This window comes from Mercurialis annua, linkage group LG5, assembly GCF_937616625.2.
Source record: "Mercurialis annua linkage group LG5, ddMerAnnu1.2, whole genome shotgun sequence".
In the NCBI taxonomy this organism is placed as follows: Eukaryota; Viridiplantae; Streptophyta; class Magnoliopsida; order Malpighiales; family Euphorbiaceae; genus Mercurialis; species Mercurialis annua.
The window spans coordinates 45,519,823-45,538,702 of NC_065574.1; the positions used below are offsets into that span (position 1 = coordinate 45,519,823).

Sequence of the window (18,880 nt, forward strand, 5' to 3'; positions counted from 1 at the left end):
AGACTATTAATGCAAATTATCCAAATTATAGACAACAGCCACTGTAAAGTACTCAAAATCGAAAAAATTTAATCTCACTAACACAAAGAAGCAATAAATTTGAGAAATTTGTTAAACAAATCTTGGTCTATCGAAGACCAAGATCAATGGACATACTCTTCGCTCAGATCCAAGCCGACCTCCGTTCCAATGACGCATTACGTCAATCCGGCGCTCTCCTCCAAGCTCTCCAGCAATCCGCCGCCGGTCGTGATATCTCCGTCATTGCTAAAACCGCCGTCGAAGAGATCGTTGCAGCACCAGCTTCCGCCGTTTGTAAGAAGCTCTCCTTTGACCTAATTCGATCCACTCGTCTCACTGCCGATCTATGGGACTCCGTCTGCACCGGCGTCCGTAATGATCTCCACTTCCCCGATCCCGACGTCACTTCCGCCGCCGTCTCAATTCTCGCCGCCATGCCCTCCTATTCTCTCTCCAAAATCATCATGGATTCAAACGCCGAAATCTCCGGCTGTTTCGATTCGCCAAGTGATAATTTAAGGTTTTCGATTAGTGAAACCCTAGGCTGTATATTAGCGAGGGATGATATGGTGACTTTGTGTGAGAATAATGTTAATTTGTTAGATAAAGTTTCGAAATGGTGGTCTCGGATTGGTCAAAATATGCTTGATAAATCAGACGCAGTTGCTAAAGTAGCGTTTGAATCAGTTGGGAGACTGTTTCATGAGTTTGATTCGAAAAGAATGAGTCGGTTAGCGGGTGATAAGTTAGTTGATAGTGAAAATTCATTAGCCATTAGGTCTAATTGGGTGTCGTCGATTATTGATTTCGTATGGAAACAACGGAATGCTTTGATGTCTAGGTCTTTGGTTTTGCCTGTTGAGAATTTTAGAGCTACTGTGTTTCCACTTGTTTATGCAGTTAAGGCCGTCGCGTCGGGGAATGTTGAGGTGATTAGAAAGGTTTCTAAGGTGTCCAGTGGGCTTAATGGTAGTGTGATGGATTCTACAGCTGAGAAATTAGTTGGGGTTAATGACGTTGTTACACATTTGGCGCCGTTTTTAGCAAGTTCGTTGGACCCGCCATTGATATTTGAAGTGGGGATTAATATGCTGTATTTGGCTGATGTTCCTGGTGGTAAGCCAGAATGGGCTTCTCAGTCTATAATTGCTATTTTGACTCTTTGGGACAGGCAAGAGTTTTCTTCGGCTAGAGAAAGTATAGTTCGCGCTGTTGTTACAAATTTGCACCTCCTTGATCTTCATATGCAGGTGTGCTTTTTATCCTTTAATCTAACAGGAAAAGGTTATGCATTTTCCTAATCTGTTAACTAGCATTGTTTACACTGAAGAGGATGATTAGTTTTTTTTTTTTTCCGATTAAAGGGATGATTAGTTGGTTTGTGTTTCAAGTTGTTAGGTTGAGAGTAATTATATCTTTGGCTATGATGCAAAAATACACTATTGAAGTAGAGAGTTTTGACCCACATTGTTGAATAACTCGTACTCCCTCCATTTTTTTTAGTTGTCCATTTAGCAAAAGTTGCACATATTAAGAAAATGGAATTTTTGTCTTAAATTATGGGAGTAAATACTCATATAACCCTATTATATAATAAATGCTTATGTAAATTGAGTCATAGAGTCATTTATTAGGGGAGGGATAAATTTGGAAGATAATAGCTAATGTTATCTTAAATTTTTAAAAAGACAACTATTAATGGAAAAATGCATTTGTCTAAAGTGACAACTAAAAAAAATGGAGGGAGTACTAAATTAACCACAATAAAATTAGACTAAAGGAGAAAAAATGAAGCGGCTAATGCCATTCTGAAGTTTGATAGCATAATTTAGTTGACACTGCTATTAATATCTTTTGATATATGTCAATGTTCTGCTTGAAGGTTTCATTGTTTAAAAAGCTGCTTATGATGGTGAGGAATTTGAGGGCAGAATCAGATCGTATGCATGCTTTAGCATGTATTTGTCGGACTGCTCTGTGCGTCGACCTTTTTGCTAAAGAAAGTGTTCGAAGAGGCCAGAAACCTCTTGCCGGCACTGACATTGCTTCTCTCTTTGAGGATTCAAGAATAAGGGATGATCTCAATAGTGTGACGAGTAAAAGCTTGTTTAGGGAAGAGTTAGTGGCATCATTAGTGGAAAGTTGTTTCCAGTTGTCTCTACCTTTGCCTGAACAAAAGAGTTCTGGAATGGAGAGCAGAGTGATTGGAGCTTTGGCTTATGGAACTGGCTACGGTGCACTAAACTGGACAGAGCCATCTTTGGAAGTGGTGGAAGTTTGTAGACCTTGCGTCAAGTGGGATTGTGATGGCAGGACCTATGCAATTGATTGCTACTTGAAGGTGCTTGTTAGGCTGTGCCATATCTATGACACACGTGGAGGTGTAAAAACTGTTAAAGATGGTGCTTCTCAGGACCAGATTCTCAATGAGACAAGACTGCAAAATTTGCAACGGGAACTTGTGAAGGATCTACGTGAGGTATGCTTGCTGTTATAGGACAGTTAAGTACCAAATTTATCGACAGAGTAGAATCTTTGCAGCTACTATAGTAAATAGCTATCATTTAGTTTGTTTAAGTTGCATTGTTGTATGTGTTCTCTGTTTAGTTTTGGTATATTGTCAATCTTGGTTCATTCGACTTAAGTACAGAAGGTCTGTGACCCTTGAAAAGTTGATTGCAAACACCAGTAACAATTGAGTTTTTCTTCACCATAAATAGAATGTGGACATTACTGCATGATAGGGATTAAGTAATTATAGCAAGCAATACATAATTTATTAGAAAATGAAGAATTGTTGGTTATGGCTGTTATATGATGAGGATGACCGTATGCTATCACATCATTATTAAGCTAACGAAATTCCTTTTCTTTTTATAGTACAAGTTCATTATTGATAACAGAAAACATGTATGATATGTTTTATCCGTACAAATGAGTACTTTTAGTTATATACTGGGTTTAATATAATGCATTATTTAACATAATACGTATGTCATGCAAACAAAATTTCTAATGATATAAGTCTAAAACAAATGTACTAAATTATTTCAAACAAAAATACAATCCAAACTGAAATAGCATAAACAACAGCCATGTTTTTTTTCTCATTTTATCAAATGTATTATGGTTATATTTCTATTTGTTCTCTTTAGCATATGTAGAGTGTGGTTAAAAGTTGCTCTCTTAATTAACTTAACAGGTAAGTAACCCAAGAGTATGTGCTCGTCTAGTTTGGGCAATCGCAGAACACATAAATCTGGATGGTTTGGATCCTCTTCTAGCTGATGACCCTGAGGATCCGTTGAACATTATTATATCAAATATACACAAGGTCTTGTTCAATATTGATTCATCTGCAAATGCATCAAATAGACCCCTAGATGTTCAGGCGGTTCTTATAAGTGCTCAGCGGTTGGGGTCGCGTAACCCTAGGGCCGGCCAGTTACTAATTAAAGAGCTGGAAGAGTTTAGAAACAATGGATTGGCTGATTCTGTCAACAAGCATCAGTGCCGTTTGATATTGCAGAGAATTAAATATATTCAAGGTCACCCAGACGACAGGTGCATATTCATCTTTTGCTATTTTTCTGAATTATAGAATGAAACAGTTGCCAAGTATCATTGGTTCATTGCATAGTCGAACTTGCTATTAATGGTATATTTCTGAATGGGTTAATTCCATATAAAATCGCCACCTTTACATGTTTTTTCATTTTAATCACGTCCTTTAAAAAGTGTCAAATAAAATTATCACCTTTTATTTTTTTGCAAATCTATCACGAATATGAAAATTCGGTGTATTTTTATTGACTTGACAACCGGAATCAACAAGAAAAAAGTAAGAGGAATGTATTTTGTGTGTTAATAGGGCATTAGTCAAATTAAAACATTTATTTGGGAAGATAAAGACATCAAATTTTACTCATCGATGATAGATTTGCAAAAAAATGAAAGGTGGTGATTTTATTTGACACTTTTTAAACGACGTGATTAAAATGAAAAATGTGTAAAGGTGGTGATTTTATATGAAATTAACCCTTTTTGAATATTAGTGCAATAGTGCTTACGGCATTTTATTGCCAAGCTGCATAATGTTCTCATCTACATCATGCCATGTTCTTTTCAACTGTTTTTCTTCTCTACTTACTTTCGAGCTATGCTTTTATGGTCTATGAAATTGAACGGAACTGGGTCCTAGGTGGTAGTCGCCCTTATAGCTCATTACTGCATCCATCTTTCTTTTTTCCCTACATAACTCACCTATGACCTATATCTACAGTGATAACTTTTCCACTATGGGAATTAAGATACAGTGTTTTTCTTTCAGGTGGGCTGGGGTTAGTGAAGCCAGAGGAGACTATCCATTTAGCCACCACAAACTCACTGTTCAGTTTTATGAAGCAGCTGCTGCACAGGATAGGAAATTAGAAGGGTTGGTTCACAAGGCTATTTTAGAGCTCTGGAGGCCAGACCCTAGTGAATTAACTGTTTTGCTAACAAAAGGATTTGATTCTACGCTACTCAAGGTTATGCCAGCTGCATATAGTTTGACTGGTAGCAGTGATCCATGCTATGTTGAAGCTTATCATTTGGCGGATTCGGGTGATGGAAGGATCTCTCTTCATCTGAAGGTTAATAGTCCTTTTCTGAGCATGATTATGTGTTTCAGTTGATTAATGTATTTATTTAGCCTAATTTGTCATGTTATAGATTTTTAGATAACTAAGAAATAGACGGTTATCTGACTGAACTTCATCTACTCGTTCTCACTCTGGTCTGTAATGTGGAGAGGTCTATTTTACGGCAATGGTATTCTCTGTATTTATCTAGTTGAATTGGTTGCAGGTATTAAATTTGACAGAACTTGAACTCAATCGTGTGGACATTAGGGTTGGGTTATCTGGTTCTTTGTATTTTATGGATGGATCTCCTCAGGCTGTTAGGCAGCTACGTAATCTTGTTTCGCAGGTATGTGATATATTTCAAACTTGATGTTCTTTACACTCCTTTATTTGCAATTACATACGTCTGCAGTCTGCTGTCTTCAGCTGATGACTTTACTCCTTGTTGTATATTGGAAGTCATTTTTGGTGTTCCTTTTGGCTGTATTTAGTTTGTCATTCTTGATGGTTTACAACTATTGATGCCACTGGAAGTTAGCAAATTGTATGGTTGATTGCAAGCAGAAGAGTAATTTACTTGGCAATTAGCTTGATATAGGGACTTTGTTATGTTCTGTGATTTCATTTTATTTGTCAAGTTTGTATGGAGATTTCACAATTTTCTTTAGGTTCTCATCTTTGTAATTTTCTTAAATTTTACCCCTCTTCTAGCGGTTGGCCGGTTGCTTAATTCCAAAGTTTCATGATCTGTAATTTTGTCACATGAATCTCGCTCTAGAATGACTTTCTGAACCTTTGAGGTTAACTCTATTTGTCTCCCTAGTTGTGATTATTTTCCGAGATCTTAGATGTTAGTGTACTATCACATTTTTGTTTGTGGTATACAGCTCTGTAGGTCATTTTTTAAACTCTTGGGCTTTTGAACATTGTACATTTTAGACTTAATGTATTACCCTGCATGCTATATTGTTTCTCCCATTTACGGCCAACCTTTTTATTCTCTTCATTAATCTCCCTTTACTTTATTTATAACTAATGAGATTTTCATATCCATACTCATAATAAAATTTTGCTTTAGGATCCAGTACAAATCAGTGTGACTGTGGGTGTGTCCCACTTCGAGAGATGTGCCCTATGGGTCCAAGTCTTATACTACCCATTCTACGGAAGTGGTGCAGGAGATTATGATGGTGACTATGCTGAGGAGGACCCCCAAATTGTGAGGCAGAAAAGAAGCTTAAGACCAGAACTAGGGGAGCCGGTGATATTGCGGTGCCAACCATACAAGATTCCCTTGACTGAACTTCTTTTGCCACATAAAATATCCCCTGTGGAGTTCTTTCGCTTATGGCCTAGCTTACCAGCTGTAGTTGAGTCCACTGGTACGTACATGTATGAAGGAAGTGGCTTCAAGGCTACTGCTGCACAGCAATATGGATCTTCTCCATTCCTGGGTGGATTGAAATCTTTGTCTTCCAAGCCTTTCCACAGCGTCTGTTCCCACATCATCAGGACAGTAGCAGGATTTCAGGTTGGTCTGCTTATTGTCTGAATTAATTGTTTCGATCCATCCATCTTTTCAGCTCTATGTCGTGGATTCAGAACTGAGGTCTTTTACAATAAAGTTTCTACTTCCATTTCGATCACACCTGTCTCAATATAATTTCTCTGAAACCTTTCATTCTCTTCAATTCACAAATTGAATCATTGCTGTTAAGTTTTTCTGCTTTTTAACAGAATAAAGTGCTTTAATTGTGTAAGAACATTTGATTGTTTTAGAGGATTGAAAATGGAGTCTTTACCCATGCAAACATTTGATTGTTTTTAGAGGATTGAAAATGGAGTCTTTACCCATGCAACTGTTCCATGTCATTTTTACAACAAGCCAATGAGCATTTGCGATAGGAATCTTTTAATCATTACCTATTTTTTTTATCATTAAATATTCTACATGGCTAACGCACTATTGGTTTATTGCACGAATGACATGCGCAACGGTGGTTGTATAATTATACTTGAAAATGAGTTTTTTGTTGAAAGAATTTGAAGTTGGATTGGTATAAACTATTTCATGTCATAATTAAATATTTCATGTATTAATTAAATTATTTGTCATTCAACAGCTATGTTATGCTGCAAAAACTTGGTTTGGGGGATTCTTGGGCTTGATGATTTTTGGAGCCAGTGAAGTGAGCAGAAATGTGGATCTGGGTGATGAGACGACTACTATGCTTTGCAAATTTGTGGTCCGAGCATCTGACGCATCAATCACCAAGGAGATAGAATCAGATCTACAAGGCTGGTTGGATGACCTCACCGATGGGGGTGTGGAGTACATGCCTGAAGAAGAAGTGAAGGAAGCAGCTGCAGAGAGGCTTAGAACTTCAATGGAACGAATAGCATTGCTAAAAGCCGCACAACCGCCTCCAAAATCTCCAAAATCCGATGGCGGGGACAGTGGGGAAGAAGAAGAAGAAGAGGAAAACGAAAAGAAGAAGAAGGAAAAGAAAGAGGAGGAAAAGGGTAAATCTAAAGGAACCTTGTCGAAGTTGACTGCAGAGGAGGTGGAGCACATGGCGCTTCAAGCCGCGGTTCTACAAGAGTGGCACATGCTTTGCAAAGACAGAAGCACCCAAGTAAATTAATCATTTTTTCATTTTTTTTGAAATGTAATTTTGTTATCTCATGTAATTTAGTTCCGATATTTGGAATAGGGAGTAGAGGTATAGAGTTTCTTGTATTTTTCTTTATCTCTGTACATGTTGTACTGCCTAGGCATTGTTTTATTGCTTCTCGCTAGATACTTGAAAAAACAAAAAAAAAGAGTTTTATTGTTTTTGAGCAGAAGGAACATTTCCACTTTCGATTGATTTTTTTTCTTGACAGTATTGCATTTTTATTAAATCAGCCACTCATTTTTTGTTGACAGTTCCCTATTTTCGTCTTATTAATTTTTAAATTTTAGGTTATAACTATTCTGTCTATGAAAATTTATTGTGTACATATTATTTTTGACGTTGCTGTTTACGTCAATATTTAATGATATAAGAGCTAGTGAGTTATATTTGAATCGATAAAATTTTACTTGCCAAAAATTAATAAAAAAATTTAATCATAATAAAATTGAAAAAAGGGCTAATTTGATGCTTGAACATACGATACGAAATCAAAAGCTTTAGTTTTTTTTAGTTATGGACAATACTATTTATTTTTATATCAATTAAAAATAAAATTATATGATATTAACATGTTTACAAATCAAAATGAATCAGTTTTCTTTAATAATCTAAAAAAAAAATTATCTTTCATCAAAATGATTAAAATAAGTTATCTAATCACAGTATAATCTAGAAGTTTGAGAAAAATGTAATTAAGATCAAAAAGTTTAACTATAAGAAAAATTTAATAAAAGTTCAAAGACTAAATTGCAGATTTCAGACCTATCAACTTTTGTAACGTTGTTCATAAAATTGTGTCTAAGTCTCTTGCTAATAGGCTTAGAATGATCTTAGACTCTGTTATTGACCAAACTCAGAGTGCTTTTATTCCTGGTAGGTTCATTACTGATAATGCACTTATTGGTTATGAGTGTATTCATTTGATCAAACATTCTACTAGGAAAAACAAGACTTAATCACCAAAAAAACTCTCACCTTTTAGCCCCTTTTCAGTTGCACCCCTGACGTTGCAATTTTGTCAGTTGCACCCTAATTCGCATCTTTGGGTTTCAATTCCACCCTTAAAATCAAATTGGACTTTTTTCACTCGAAAAAATTCATAAAAACCCTTATAAAGTACTCGTTTGAACTCTTTTCCACATAAAAAGTTAAAAATGGATGACTTATTTTAATTTTTTTCAAATGAAAAAGAGATCAATTTAGTACTTGAGGGTGGAATTGAAAACCAAAGGTGCGAATTAGGGTGCAACTGATAAAATTGCAACGTCATGGTGCATTTGAAAAGGGGCTAAAAGGTGGGGTTTTTTTTGGTGATTAAGCCGAAAAACAATGGTCCCTTAGCTTTGAAATTAGATATGTCTAAAGCTTTTGACAGAGTTGAATGGTGCTTTATTGAAGCTATGTGCATCAAGCTGGGGTTTTGCAGTGTTTGGGTTGATAAAATTCTTAGGTGTATTAGCTTTGTCAATTTCTCTTTTTCAATCAATGGCAATGTAACTGGTAATGTAACTCCTGAGAGAGGCTTGAGACAAGGATGCCCTTTATCTCCTTATCTGTTTGTTTCTGATTTGTGCCCAAGGCTTGTCATGTTTGATCAATAAAGCTGTGGAGGATGGTAATTTGCATGGGGTTGATTTTGGAGGTGGCTGCCAGGTCTCTCATTTGTTCTTCGCTGACGACAACCTCCTTTTTGCTAGAGCAAACGCAAGTGAGTGCCAGGTTATTTGTGATCTTCTTTCTCTCTATGGAAAAGCTTCTGGACAACTGATCAACTTTGACAAATCAGCTCTGTCCTTTGGCAAAGGGACATCTCTGATTCAGCAGGAGGAGATTCAACAAATCCTTCAAATTCCCATTGTCCATTGTCATGAGAGATACTTAGGACTGCCTTCCATTGTGGGTAGGAAAAAAGGGGACAACTTCAAAGATATTAGAGACGGGATTTGGCAAAAACTTCAGATGTGGAAAAGTGAATTTTTCTCTAGTGAGGGAAAGGAGGTTCTGATTAAGGTTGTCATTCAATCCGTCCCAACTTATTACATGAATGTCTTCAAGATTCCTAAGAGTTTGATTGATAAAATTGAGAAACTCTGCAATAAATTCTGGGGGGGTGGTTCTGGGAGTCAGAAGAGCATTCATTGGACAAAGTGGCAAGCTATCTGCAAAGCTAAATGTGAAGGAGGCATGGGTTTCAAGGATTTGAATTGTTTCAACATGGTGTTGTTAGCTAAGCAAGGTTGGAACATCATTAAGAAACCAAACTCTCTCCTTGCTAGAATCTGAAAGTAAAAATACTACAAGAATAGGTCTTTTCTTGAGGCTGAGTGCCCTAGAATGGCATCCTACACCTGAAAGAGTCTCATCTAGGGCCGACAGACGCTGATTGAGGGACTGAGATTGAGAGTTGGGTCTGGAAAGGCCATTTCTGTGTATAATGACAAATGGATTCCCAGAGAATCTACTTTCAAAATCATCAGCCCCCGCTCCCTAGGGTCTGATGCTCATGTTTGTGATCTGATTGCTGGAGATGGGAGATGGGATATGGGCATTTTGGAAAGTTCTTTTATGCAGGAAGATGTTAACTGCATTTCTAGCATTGCTCTCTACAAGTCTAGCCAGGATGACGATCTTAGATGGCACTATGATAAAGAGGGTATTTATAATGTTAGAAGCGGTTACAGATTGGCTGTGGATTTAAAGAGGCAGGCTTCTGGATCTAATCCTGAAGGTTATCTGCGATGGTGGAAGCATTCTTGGAAACAACCTCTCCCCTCTAAGATTCTAATTTTTATCTGGAAGATGTACCATGAGTGGATCCCAATTAGGACAAAAACTTATTAGCAGAGGGATGGATATAGATCACAACTGCCCTAATTGCAAAACTGAACCTGAGACTATTATGCATGCTATTTGGTTTTGCAAAAGAGCTAAGGATGTATGGAATATTTGGTCTCCTGCCAAGAACATATCGCCAGACAATACCTGGACTTCGAAAGATCTGCTACTTCAGGCTTATACCCTATTGAATAAGCATGACCTTAGTATTTTTCTGACTTTGATTTGGCTGATCTGGAATAACAGAAATTGTATGATTTTTGGCAGACATGTCAAGGCATCAGCTCAACTCCCAGATTGGGCTTTGGGGTATGTAGAAGAATGAGAAAATTAGGTAAAACACTCTATTTTTTAAAATAATAGTAAATTATACCTCAACAAGGAAAAGATAGAGAAAATATCTCAGCTTTTTAGCACTTTTATATTTTTACTCTATAGTCTTTTTTTATTATAATAATACTTATTTTTTATTATCTTTTACTCTAAGCATTTTATTTTTACTCTAACATGTATGTCTTTTTTTTCTCAGATTTACTTTCTCTCTCTCTCTCTCCTTCTTTTTCTTTTCAATTTTTTCTTCTTTTTCATTTTCTTCTTCATTTTTTTCTTCTTTATCATGCCGCCGTTGTTCCTTCAACGATCCGTCGTTGCTCCGCCTTCGCTTCGTCTTTGCTCCGCTGTCGATTCGCCGTTCTTCCATATTTTAGCGATTATTTCCATAACTCGTGGTGATTATTACGATTTATTTTAACTCACAGATCTAAAAAATTGTTCTTGAATTTTTTCAGTTAAGATCTGAAAATCTGCATTAAAAACGATTTTCTGATGAAAAAATAATTTTCTGCAGAAAACAGCGTCTGATTTTCATATCGTTATCACTATGACGTTATCACATCATTATCATAACACTGTAGAGAAAAACGATTTTCTGTCAAGAAAAGTGTTTGATCATCATATCGGTATCATTAGTGTTAGCATGTCTGTATCATAACGTTATCATGTCAATATCATAACATTATACGATTATGATAATAGTATGGTAAGGTTTATGATAATAGTATGATAATGTTATGATAAAGTACGTTATGATAATGTTATGATAATATTTTATGATATTGTTGTGATAAAGTATATTATGATAATGTTATGATAATAGTATGATAAGATTATGATAAAAGGTTACGATATAGTTATGATAAAATACGTTATGATAATATTATGATAATATTTTATGATACTGTTATGATAAAATATATTATGATAATGTTATATAATGTTATGATGATTTTTATAAAAATAGAGTGTGTAATAGTATGATAAAGTTAATAATAATAGTATGATAACGTACGAAAAATATTTTTTTACAGAAACATTATGATAACGAGATGATAATGTCACTGCTGCTTTTATGATAATATTATAAAAAAATTATCTTTTTACAGATCGTTTTTTTTTGCATTATTTTAAATCAAAAACTAAAATAATTATTTTTTAATTAATTGCAAGCCGAAATTAACATAAATTATTAAGAAAAAAATATTAATAATTTATAATCTGTACATTTGTCATTAATATAAAAATAAAAAATAAACAGGTATAAAATTTATTACTAAATTAAATAAAAGTTACAGGTTTAAAAGTTGGATTGAAAAAAGGAAAAGAAAAAGAGAAAGAGAAAAAGAAGGCTGTGTCAGGTTATGTCATATGTGTGAGAAAGAAAGTGTCATCTAGCTAGAGTAAACTTATAAATATAAAGACACGGAGAGTAAAATAATAAAAGAGCTAAAATTGTGAAGTTATTTTATTAACTTTTCCTTGTTGAGGTATGCAGCCCTATTACTTTTTTATTTTAGGTAAATTTTTAAATAGCCCTAGAAGAATTCGCAAAGCAGAACCTGAAATTCAATTCAAAAACTTCTCTCAAACTCAAGGAGAACTGGTGCTACTGATCAGAGATGGATTCCACCTAGGAATGATTGTTACATTGTGAATGTGGATGCTGGTTTCGATGAAGAACATGGCATATTCAGCACAGGGGCTGTGGTGAGGAATATCAAAGGAGAAGTTTAGTTTGCTGGCAGCAAAACCTACCCAGGAAGTGCAGATGTGAGTATTGGGGAAGCAGTGGCGATTAGAGATGGTGTTTCCCTGGCTTTAGAAGCTAATTTTACTCCCTTCATCATCAGAAGTGATGCTAAGGTTGTAGTAGACTACTTCAACAGCAACATAAAGTCATGGAATGAGGTTGCTCTGTTAGCTGCAGATTGTTCTCTTCTTGGCAATAATAATCAATGTTTAGGTTATCACTTTGTTAGCAGGAATGTAAACAGGGTCGCTCACATGTTAGCTAGAAAGGCTTTAGTTGAGAATTGCAGTGAACATATTTGGGTGGAGTCTGTTCCATCTGATATTTCTCATATTGTAATGGCTGATATCAGCTTCATTTTCTATTAAACCAATCTCTATTTCTCAAAAAAAAAATGAAGATTAATTACACCTGAAAAAAGCCAATATGTCTTGGTGACATTAAGCATGAGAAACAAAATATGAAAATAGAAAGGACGGATTCATATAAATCATGATTAAAATTCGCATTTTATCACAAATTTATGGGCCAAAATAGGGAGTGACAGTGCTCAAATTCTCAGTAAAAAAGAGGAGAAATGTCTACTCCTGCCTGGAACATAGAGCCTACAAAATAAAATATGAAGCCTAATGCCATTAAACACTTCTTCTCTGTCAAGCCTCTTACTTCCCTTATATATTAAATTTCTGAGGGACAGTGTCAAAGTCATCAAAATCGAACCTCTGACGCTCTCTCCCGGCCTGGACAAATTTACATAATTACCATCTAGTCAGCTGCACAAGGTTCTAAAACAAGGATGGAAAAATACCAAATATGGATCAAAATGATATTTCTCACCTTTGCTAAGTACAAGGTATCATATGACATGAGCTCATCCATTGCACTCAACTTCTTCGACAGGTCCATTATCCTGGAAAACCAATCGAGGGAGCTTAATACATACACACCTAATTATTATTCACCAGAAACTGCTATATTGCATCTCTGCAGACCGGTAAAAACGAGGCCATGTTGTAAATATAAAAATAAACCATTGAATAAAATGTTTAAAAAATAACCGTTGAGTGATATGTTTATGCGGGTTAGAGTGCATGTAGAACGGATCTAATAAAAGTTAATTAAATTTATTTCCTTTAGAAAACTAAGTCGCTGAAGGTTCAATATGATTCCCCAACAAATGGTCAGTTGAGCGAAAATGTACTTGCACACTAACATACTCCTATACTGTTATAACTACCATACCTCTGAATTGAGCCGTCAATGTGCTCAATCATCTCACAGGTTTTGTATTGCTCAGGATCCTCTAGGAATCTCACCATTCCATCTTTTTGATTGATTGTCGCATATATTTCACCATCTTGGATCTTGAATATAAAAAAAAATCAATTATGTATTATCAGTCATACAGCATATGTTACGGAGATTGACAGACCTGCATATAAAAATTGAGAACTACCATTTGAAGGACATGCATTTCTGCCTCCTTTGGGCTATTGAGCTGCACTGTGGTGGCTATATCTTGTAGGGAGAGAGTCAAATATGTCTGCGTCAATCTCTGGATATTTCTCTTATATATGGATGATATAACCTGCTTCACCAGTCCAAGATTATTGTCCTGCAGAAGAATTCAATAAGCTTATTTGAGAAGATTAAAAAAAACAGCATGAAAATTTAGTCTAATTATTATAATAAATAGTGGTACATTGTCAAGGGTTATTTCAAATTCATGATGGTCAAACTCACACTTTCAAACTTCTCCCTGTTTGTTTGAACATATGTCTCGAGTTCTGTGATTTTTCCAGTGCTATAACTGCTTGCCAACTCAATATAAGGCTGCTCAAGGGACAAGTAATGTATTAATAATCAGAACTTAATTGAAACAGAGGTTAACATAATTAAATTAAGAACCAAATGATAGGACAATCTGCATGAAATGTAATAAAAGAATTAATATAAAACCACAAATGAGCCAGTAAAAACGTCCACAGTTTTAGAGCGGCAGAACATAAGTAGTAGCCACAACAATATATGAATACAGTTATCAACATTTCCAGTATAGAAGTCACAGCAAGCAGCCATCAGAAGCTGGGCAGTTCATTCAGATTCTACTTATGCTATGCAAAATCCATAGAGGGTGCATTTTCAATTATAGGGTAAAATATAAAATATCTTTCAGTTAGCCCTCAGATTAGGAATAAATTGCACTTCTTGGAATAGAATTCCTTTAGATATTCTTATATTCACAAAGGAGTTCATTTGTCTATATTTTATGAACTCCAGCTTTGGAGCTCTGTTTAATTATATAATATAGAATGGATATATATATATATATATAGATTGGAATGACACGTTTGACGTAATAATAAATCTAGTTCTTGAGATTGCCACTAAAATTCGTTCATCATTTCAGACAAAAATTTGAGATATAACCCTTTAGATGTAGAAATCTGTTTTCCATTATCGTTCCGGTTTCATAAGCAGCCAAATGTTTCATAAAAGAACTAATCCACAACAAGGGAAAGAAAAGAAGCACCCTATGAAGCACCAACATGGATGGGACGCGGCATTTTCTAAGAAAATGAGATGCATGTAGGAGCACGCACAAACAAATTATCACATATGTATGGAGAACTATTAAAAAGGCAAACTTATGTAGATATCATTCATGATTTCTATATAACTGGCTACTGCTTTATTTAAACTAGCCCAGAACCAGTTCAGAAGAAATAGGAATAACACCCAAAAGCCAGATGGGCCATCTCAATCAGCTACAACATTTGAAAAAGAATCCATGAAAACAGAGCTTTTCAAACAGTAGTGTGAAACAAAGGAATAATAGGAAAGAACATTACTAATTACTACTTACTAATTACAAGTTGAAGAAAGAATAAGGAGACTGTAGGAAAGAATTGGAAAGGATGAGAGAATTTCCAGAGAGACTGAGAGAGCAAGTATAGTGGCTAGAGTTTTTACTACCCATAAGATATAAAAATAATTTGATACCCGTGTCCCATATGTACTCTAGCGTGTCCTTAGCATATACATTGACCCCCAAGAACTGCCGGTGCTTCACAGGGTGCACCAGTTCTTAACAAAAGAATCTATGCTTATCTATATATGAGGAGGGTACTGATTATGTTTGTAAGCTCACATTGTGTTTGTAAGCTCCATCAGAGCCTCAATTGTGCAATACAAAATTGTAGTTCTAAAGACAACTGGATCCCTTGTGACTGTTCCTCATCAATTGATCACCAATACATTTATTAATGCAACATAAACTAAAATAACCATAAGATGTTTCTTATATAAATTACCAGACATAAATTCTTCAGATTTCTCTGAGCTGCTGCCGAAGCATATTTAGGAAGACTGGTTGAAAACTGCAACGACAAAAGGACACAGTCAAATTCTAAGTCACTGCAATTCTCTAGTCTCTATTATTATCTGTTAGAGACTCTCTAACGAAGGATTGGAGAGTAATGGCATAGCAGTCAAACATTTAAGTGTTACTTCTTGATTGAACTTATAAATCTACTATTCCAACCATTATTTATAACTAAGTATTGTTTTAACTGTATCTTGTCTGTTTTAACTGTATCTTGTCCTGCATACATCTAGAAATTCTACAAAGGATAAGAAAAAGAATGATACATACTTGCCCCTGGTGAATAAGAGAAACCAGTATGTATTTTTTGTATGCTTCAACAGCTATAGCATTTATAGAAGACATAGGAGCGGTCACCACCTGACATGAGAGAGTAATAATAGAGTCAACCCACCATGACATGATTGCATGACAAAAGTAATAAACTGAAATGCAGATAGAAATCGTACATTGTGCAGAAGCTCCAATGCTTTTTTAAAACGCTTTTGTCCAATGCATATCATCCCTCTGCCATAATGTCAACTATAAGACACGCTCAAAAGTAGCTACAACATGCAGAAAGCTCTTATTCTTAAGCACAACATGCATAAAGCTCTTACTCTTAAGCACTTAAAAGGTGTAAGAACAAGGTAGCTTATTAGTTTTGAACAAATCACCATCCTTTTCTTGTTCTTCCTTTTTTTCATTGATTTATTACATAAACAAATTCTTTTATCTTTTCCATGACACCTGGTTACCAAATCGCTTGTATCTGGAGTATATTAATAAGTTTGTGATGCTCAAAATGATTTGTTACTGTAACCAACAAAAGATGCATAATAATCAAATAGGCGAACTGCATCCCCTTTTAAGCCTTACTATTAAATTAAACCACAAGCAGCTCTACATCTGGTATCTTTTATATATATATATATATATATTGAAAGGATATGCTACATCCATGTAATTTAAACTTCCCTGGAGCAATATCAAAGCTACTAACACAGAGTTAAACTTATAAATGATATACCTCAGCATTACATTCAGACTGCTAATCCTAATTTAAAGGATAATGCAATGCAATGCAATAAGGAGTTGTTCAGGTGCCAAGATTTATTAGCAAGTCATATATTCCTCACTAAAAAACTGCGTCTGATTTGCTTAATGCATCATAAAAACTAACCGGTTTACCTTTCAAAATTTAGTCAACAATCTTTAGGCTAAGTGTCCAGGATGATTGTCAGAAATCTATAAAACTAGAGCATGACATCTATGATGAAAATTAATTACTAGCACATGAAAAAAGCTTTCAGTGAAAATGTAAAAATAAAAAACAAGAGCTATCAGTGAAAATGAATTGACTAAACAACAAGAGATTCCAAAGAGCATAGCATAATGAAGGAAAGAAAATACGATAAAAGCAGCAAAAATGACGCACCCGTAATAAGAATACAAAAATAAGTCCCTTGGATGATCAACCTCAAAAATATCATCCTCCAAAATGGAAAGACCAATTTTATAGCACTTTGATAATAAACTAAGTTGAAGGAACTCGGGATGCAAAGCGGTCAAATGAGCAGAGGAAGACTGAATCTTCTGCACAGCTGCTAGCATGGGAGCAACCCCGCGCATAGGTTCTTCAAGAAGCATAACTTGGTCCTTGAACCTCTTACAAACAGATATAACTGCAAAACTCGAGGTAATTAACATGAATATGTTCAAGATCAACGAAAATCGAAAAAGTTTCTGTTCAATAAAAATAATTACAGATAAGTACATTTATCAGGCGCCAAACGAATCTGCTCTGCCGCACAAGAAGTGATAAATCTGGCAAATATTAAGACTAACGTTTTGGCTTGCTCTTTAGAAGTTGGACCCGATGTGCATGCGTCTCTGCCACCAGAATAAGCATATAATAAGAAGTCTATTACTCTCACATACACGGCCTTGTTTGGAATAAAAAGTATCTTCAGAATTCAATCAATTCAACTCGTCTAATCATGTCACTTTTTGCTTTATTGTTACCTCTTTCAAAATGCATTATCTTCAAGCAAATGTCATGTTTCCGGAAATTCAAAACACACAATCGCAATGTTTTCGTAGTAGTTAAACAATTTTAAACACAGATAATAATGAAGAATTCATCAATTCTAACTAATTAAAAAACAAGCACAAAACCAATGTAAAACTAACATAAATTTACATCAGATAGCTTAATCAAGGTTTAGTAATTTATTGAATCTTACTGCATACTAACTAACAAACTAAACCCTAATTGCAGTACGATCACTAGTAATTAGAGATTAATTAAGTATAAAAAAATTAAAATAAAAAGATGAATACGCACAAGATATAGAGATAACCGAGAGAGTGAATGGACGGGTCGAGGTGTTCGAGAAAAGGCAAAGACCGAGTTGACTCGAGATGAAGCAACTCAGCAGCTTGCTTTAAATGAGTGTGAAGCGCTGCGATATCTGTTGCGGAACTCGATAATCCTTGGATTTGCGTTACCACTGCTTCTAAATTGTTCATCTCCTCTGGTTTCTTTTGGATTTTCGATCGAATTAATTTTGCAGCTTAAAAACTGTATAAATACTCGGACACTCCACTCTTCAAAGATTTTTTTTTTTTTTTTAACTCGTTTTATGTTCGTGTTTGTTGAAGAGAAATTGAGAACTCGGTGAAACTTGGGGGATTATATAATGAGAATATCTTAAAAAAATTAAAAAAGAATATTAAGGAACGGGCTAAAAAGACCCCGACTTTTATCTTAATTTTCAATTCCATCCCAACGTAACAATATTTTCAATTATACCCTATTTCGAATTTTTAGTTTTTAATTGCATATTAATACATTAAATTAAGACTAATTTATTTTTTAATTTATTTAGTTTTCGGATTTATCTAAAATTTATTTCAGTTTAAGACTTGTTTCAATTTGGCCAATAATTTTAATAATTAATAAAAGTTGCTACGTCGGGGTGGAATTGAAAACTAAAACAAAGGTCGGAATTTTTTCAGCCCATTATCCTATTTTTTTTTAATAAAAATAGAAATACAGTTGACCTTTAATATTTATTTAAGCTAATAATTTTAGTAATTAATAAAAATTTAAAAACCAATTCCGAATTATATTGGCTCATTTATAATTTTATTATAAATAATTGATAAAATTTAAAGTATATTTACATAACTATTAGAGAAGTTTTTCAAAAATATATATATGCTTAATAGTATAAAAAAATGACTAAAGAATGGGCAACTAACACAC

General features: G+C 34.8%; 3 protein-coding genes across 3 annotated transcripts; 2 read left to right on the plus strand and 1 right to left on the minus strand.

Annotated features, from left to right (window-relative positions):
* On the plus strand, window positions 1-7,516 carry LOC126680695 (protein TPLATE). Its single transcript, XM_050375865.1, has 7 exons — window positions 1-1,271; window positions 1,904-2,500; window positions 3,224-3,585; window positions 4,352-4,655; window positions 4,870-4,992; window positions 5,725-6,177; window positions 6,770-7,516. The coding sequence occupies exons 1-7, from the start codon at window positions 147-149 to the stop codon at window positions 7,289-7,291; spliced, it is 3,486 nt and encodes a 1,161-aa protein (XP_050231822.1). The 5' UTR covers window positions 1-146; the 3' UTR covers window positions 7,292-7,516.
* Window positions 7,517-10,172: 2,656 nt separating this feature from the next.
* On the plus strand, window positions 10,173-12,613 carry LOC126681935 (uncharacterized). Its single transcript, XM_050377492.1, has 3 exons — window positions 10,173-10,468; window positions 12,091-12,179; window positions 12,255-12,613. The coding sequence occupies exons 1-3, from the start codon at window positions 10,173-10,175 to the stop codon at window positions 12,611-12,613; spliced, it is 744 nt and encodes a 247-aa protein (XP_050233449.1).
* A 93-nt stretch (window positions 12,614-12,706) lies between these two features.
* Window positions 12,707-18,267, minus strand: LOC126682787 (COP9 signalosome complex subunit 3). Its single transcript, XM_050378546.2, has 11 exons — window positions 17,957-18,267; window positions 17,387-17,502; window positions 17,048-17,294; window positions 16,080-16,137; window positions 15,901-15,990; window positions 15,560-15,625; window positions 13,989-14,078; window positions 13,702-13,860; window positions 13,488-13,609; window positions 13,083-13,155; window positions 12,707-12,985 (listed from the first exon to the last, which is right to left on the minus strand). Exons 1-11 carry the CDS (start codon window positions 18,139-18,141, stop codon window positions 12,917-12,919), a joined length of 1,275 nt encoding a protein of 424 aa, XP_050234503.1. The 5' UTR covers window positions 18,142-18,267; the 3' UTR covers window positions 12,707-12,916.
* Between the last annotated feature and the right edge of the window lie 613 nt (window positions 18,268-18,880).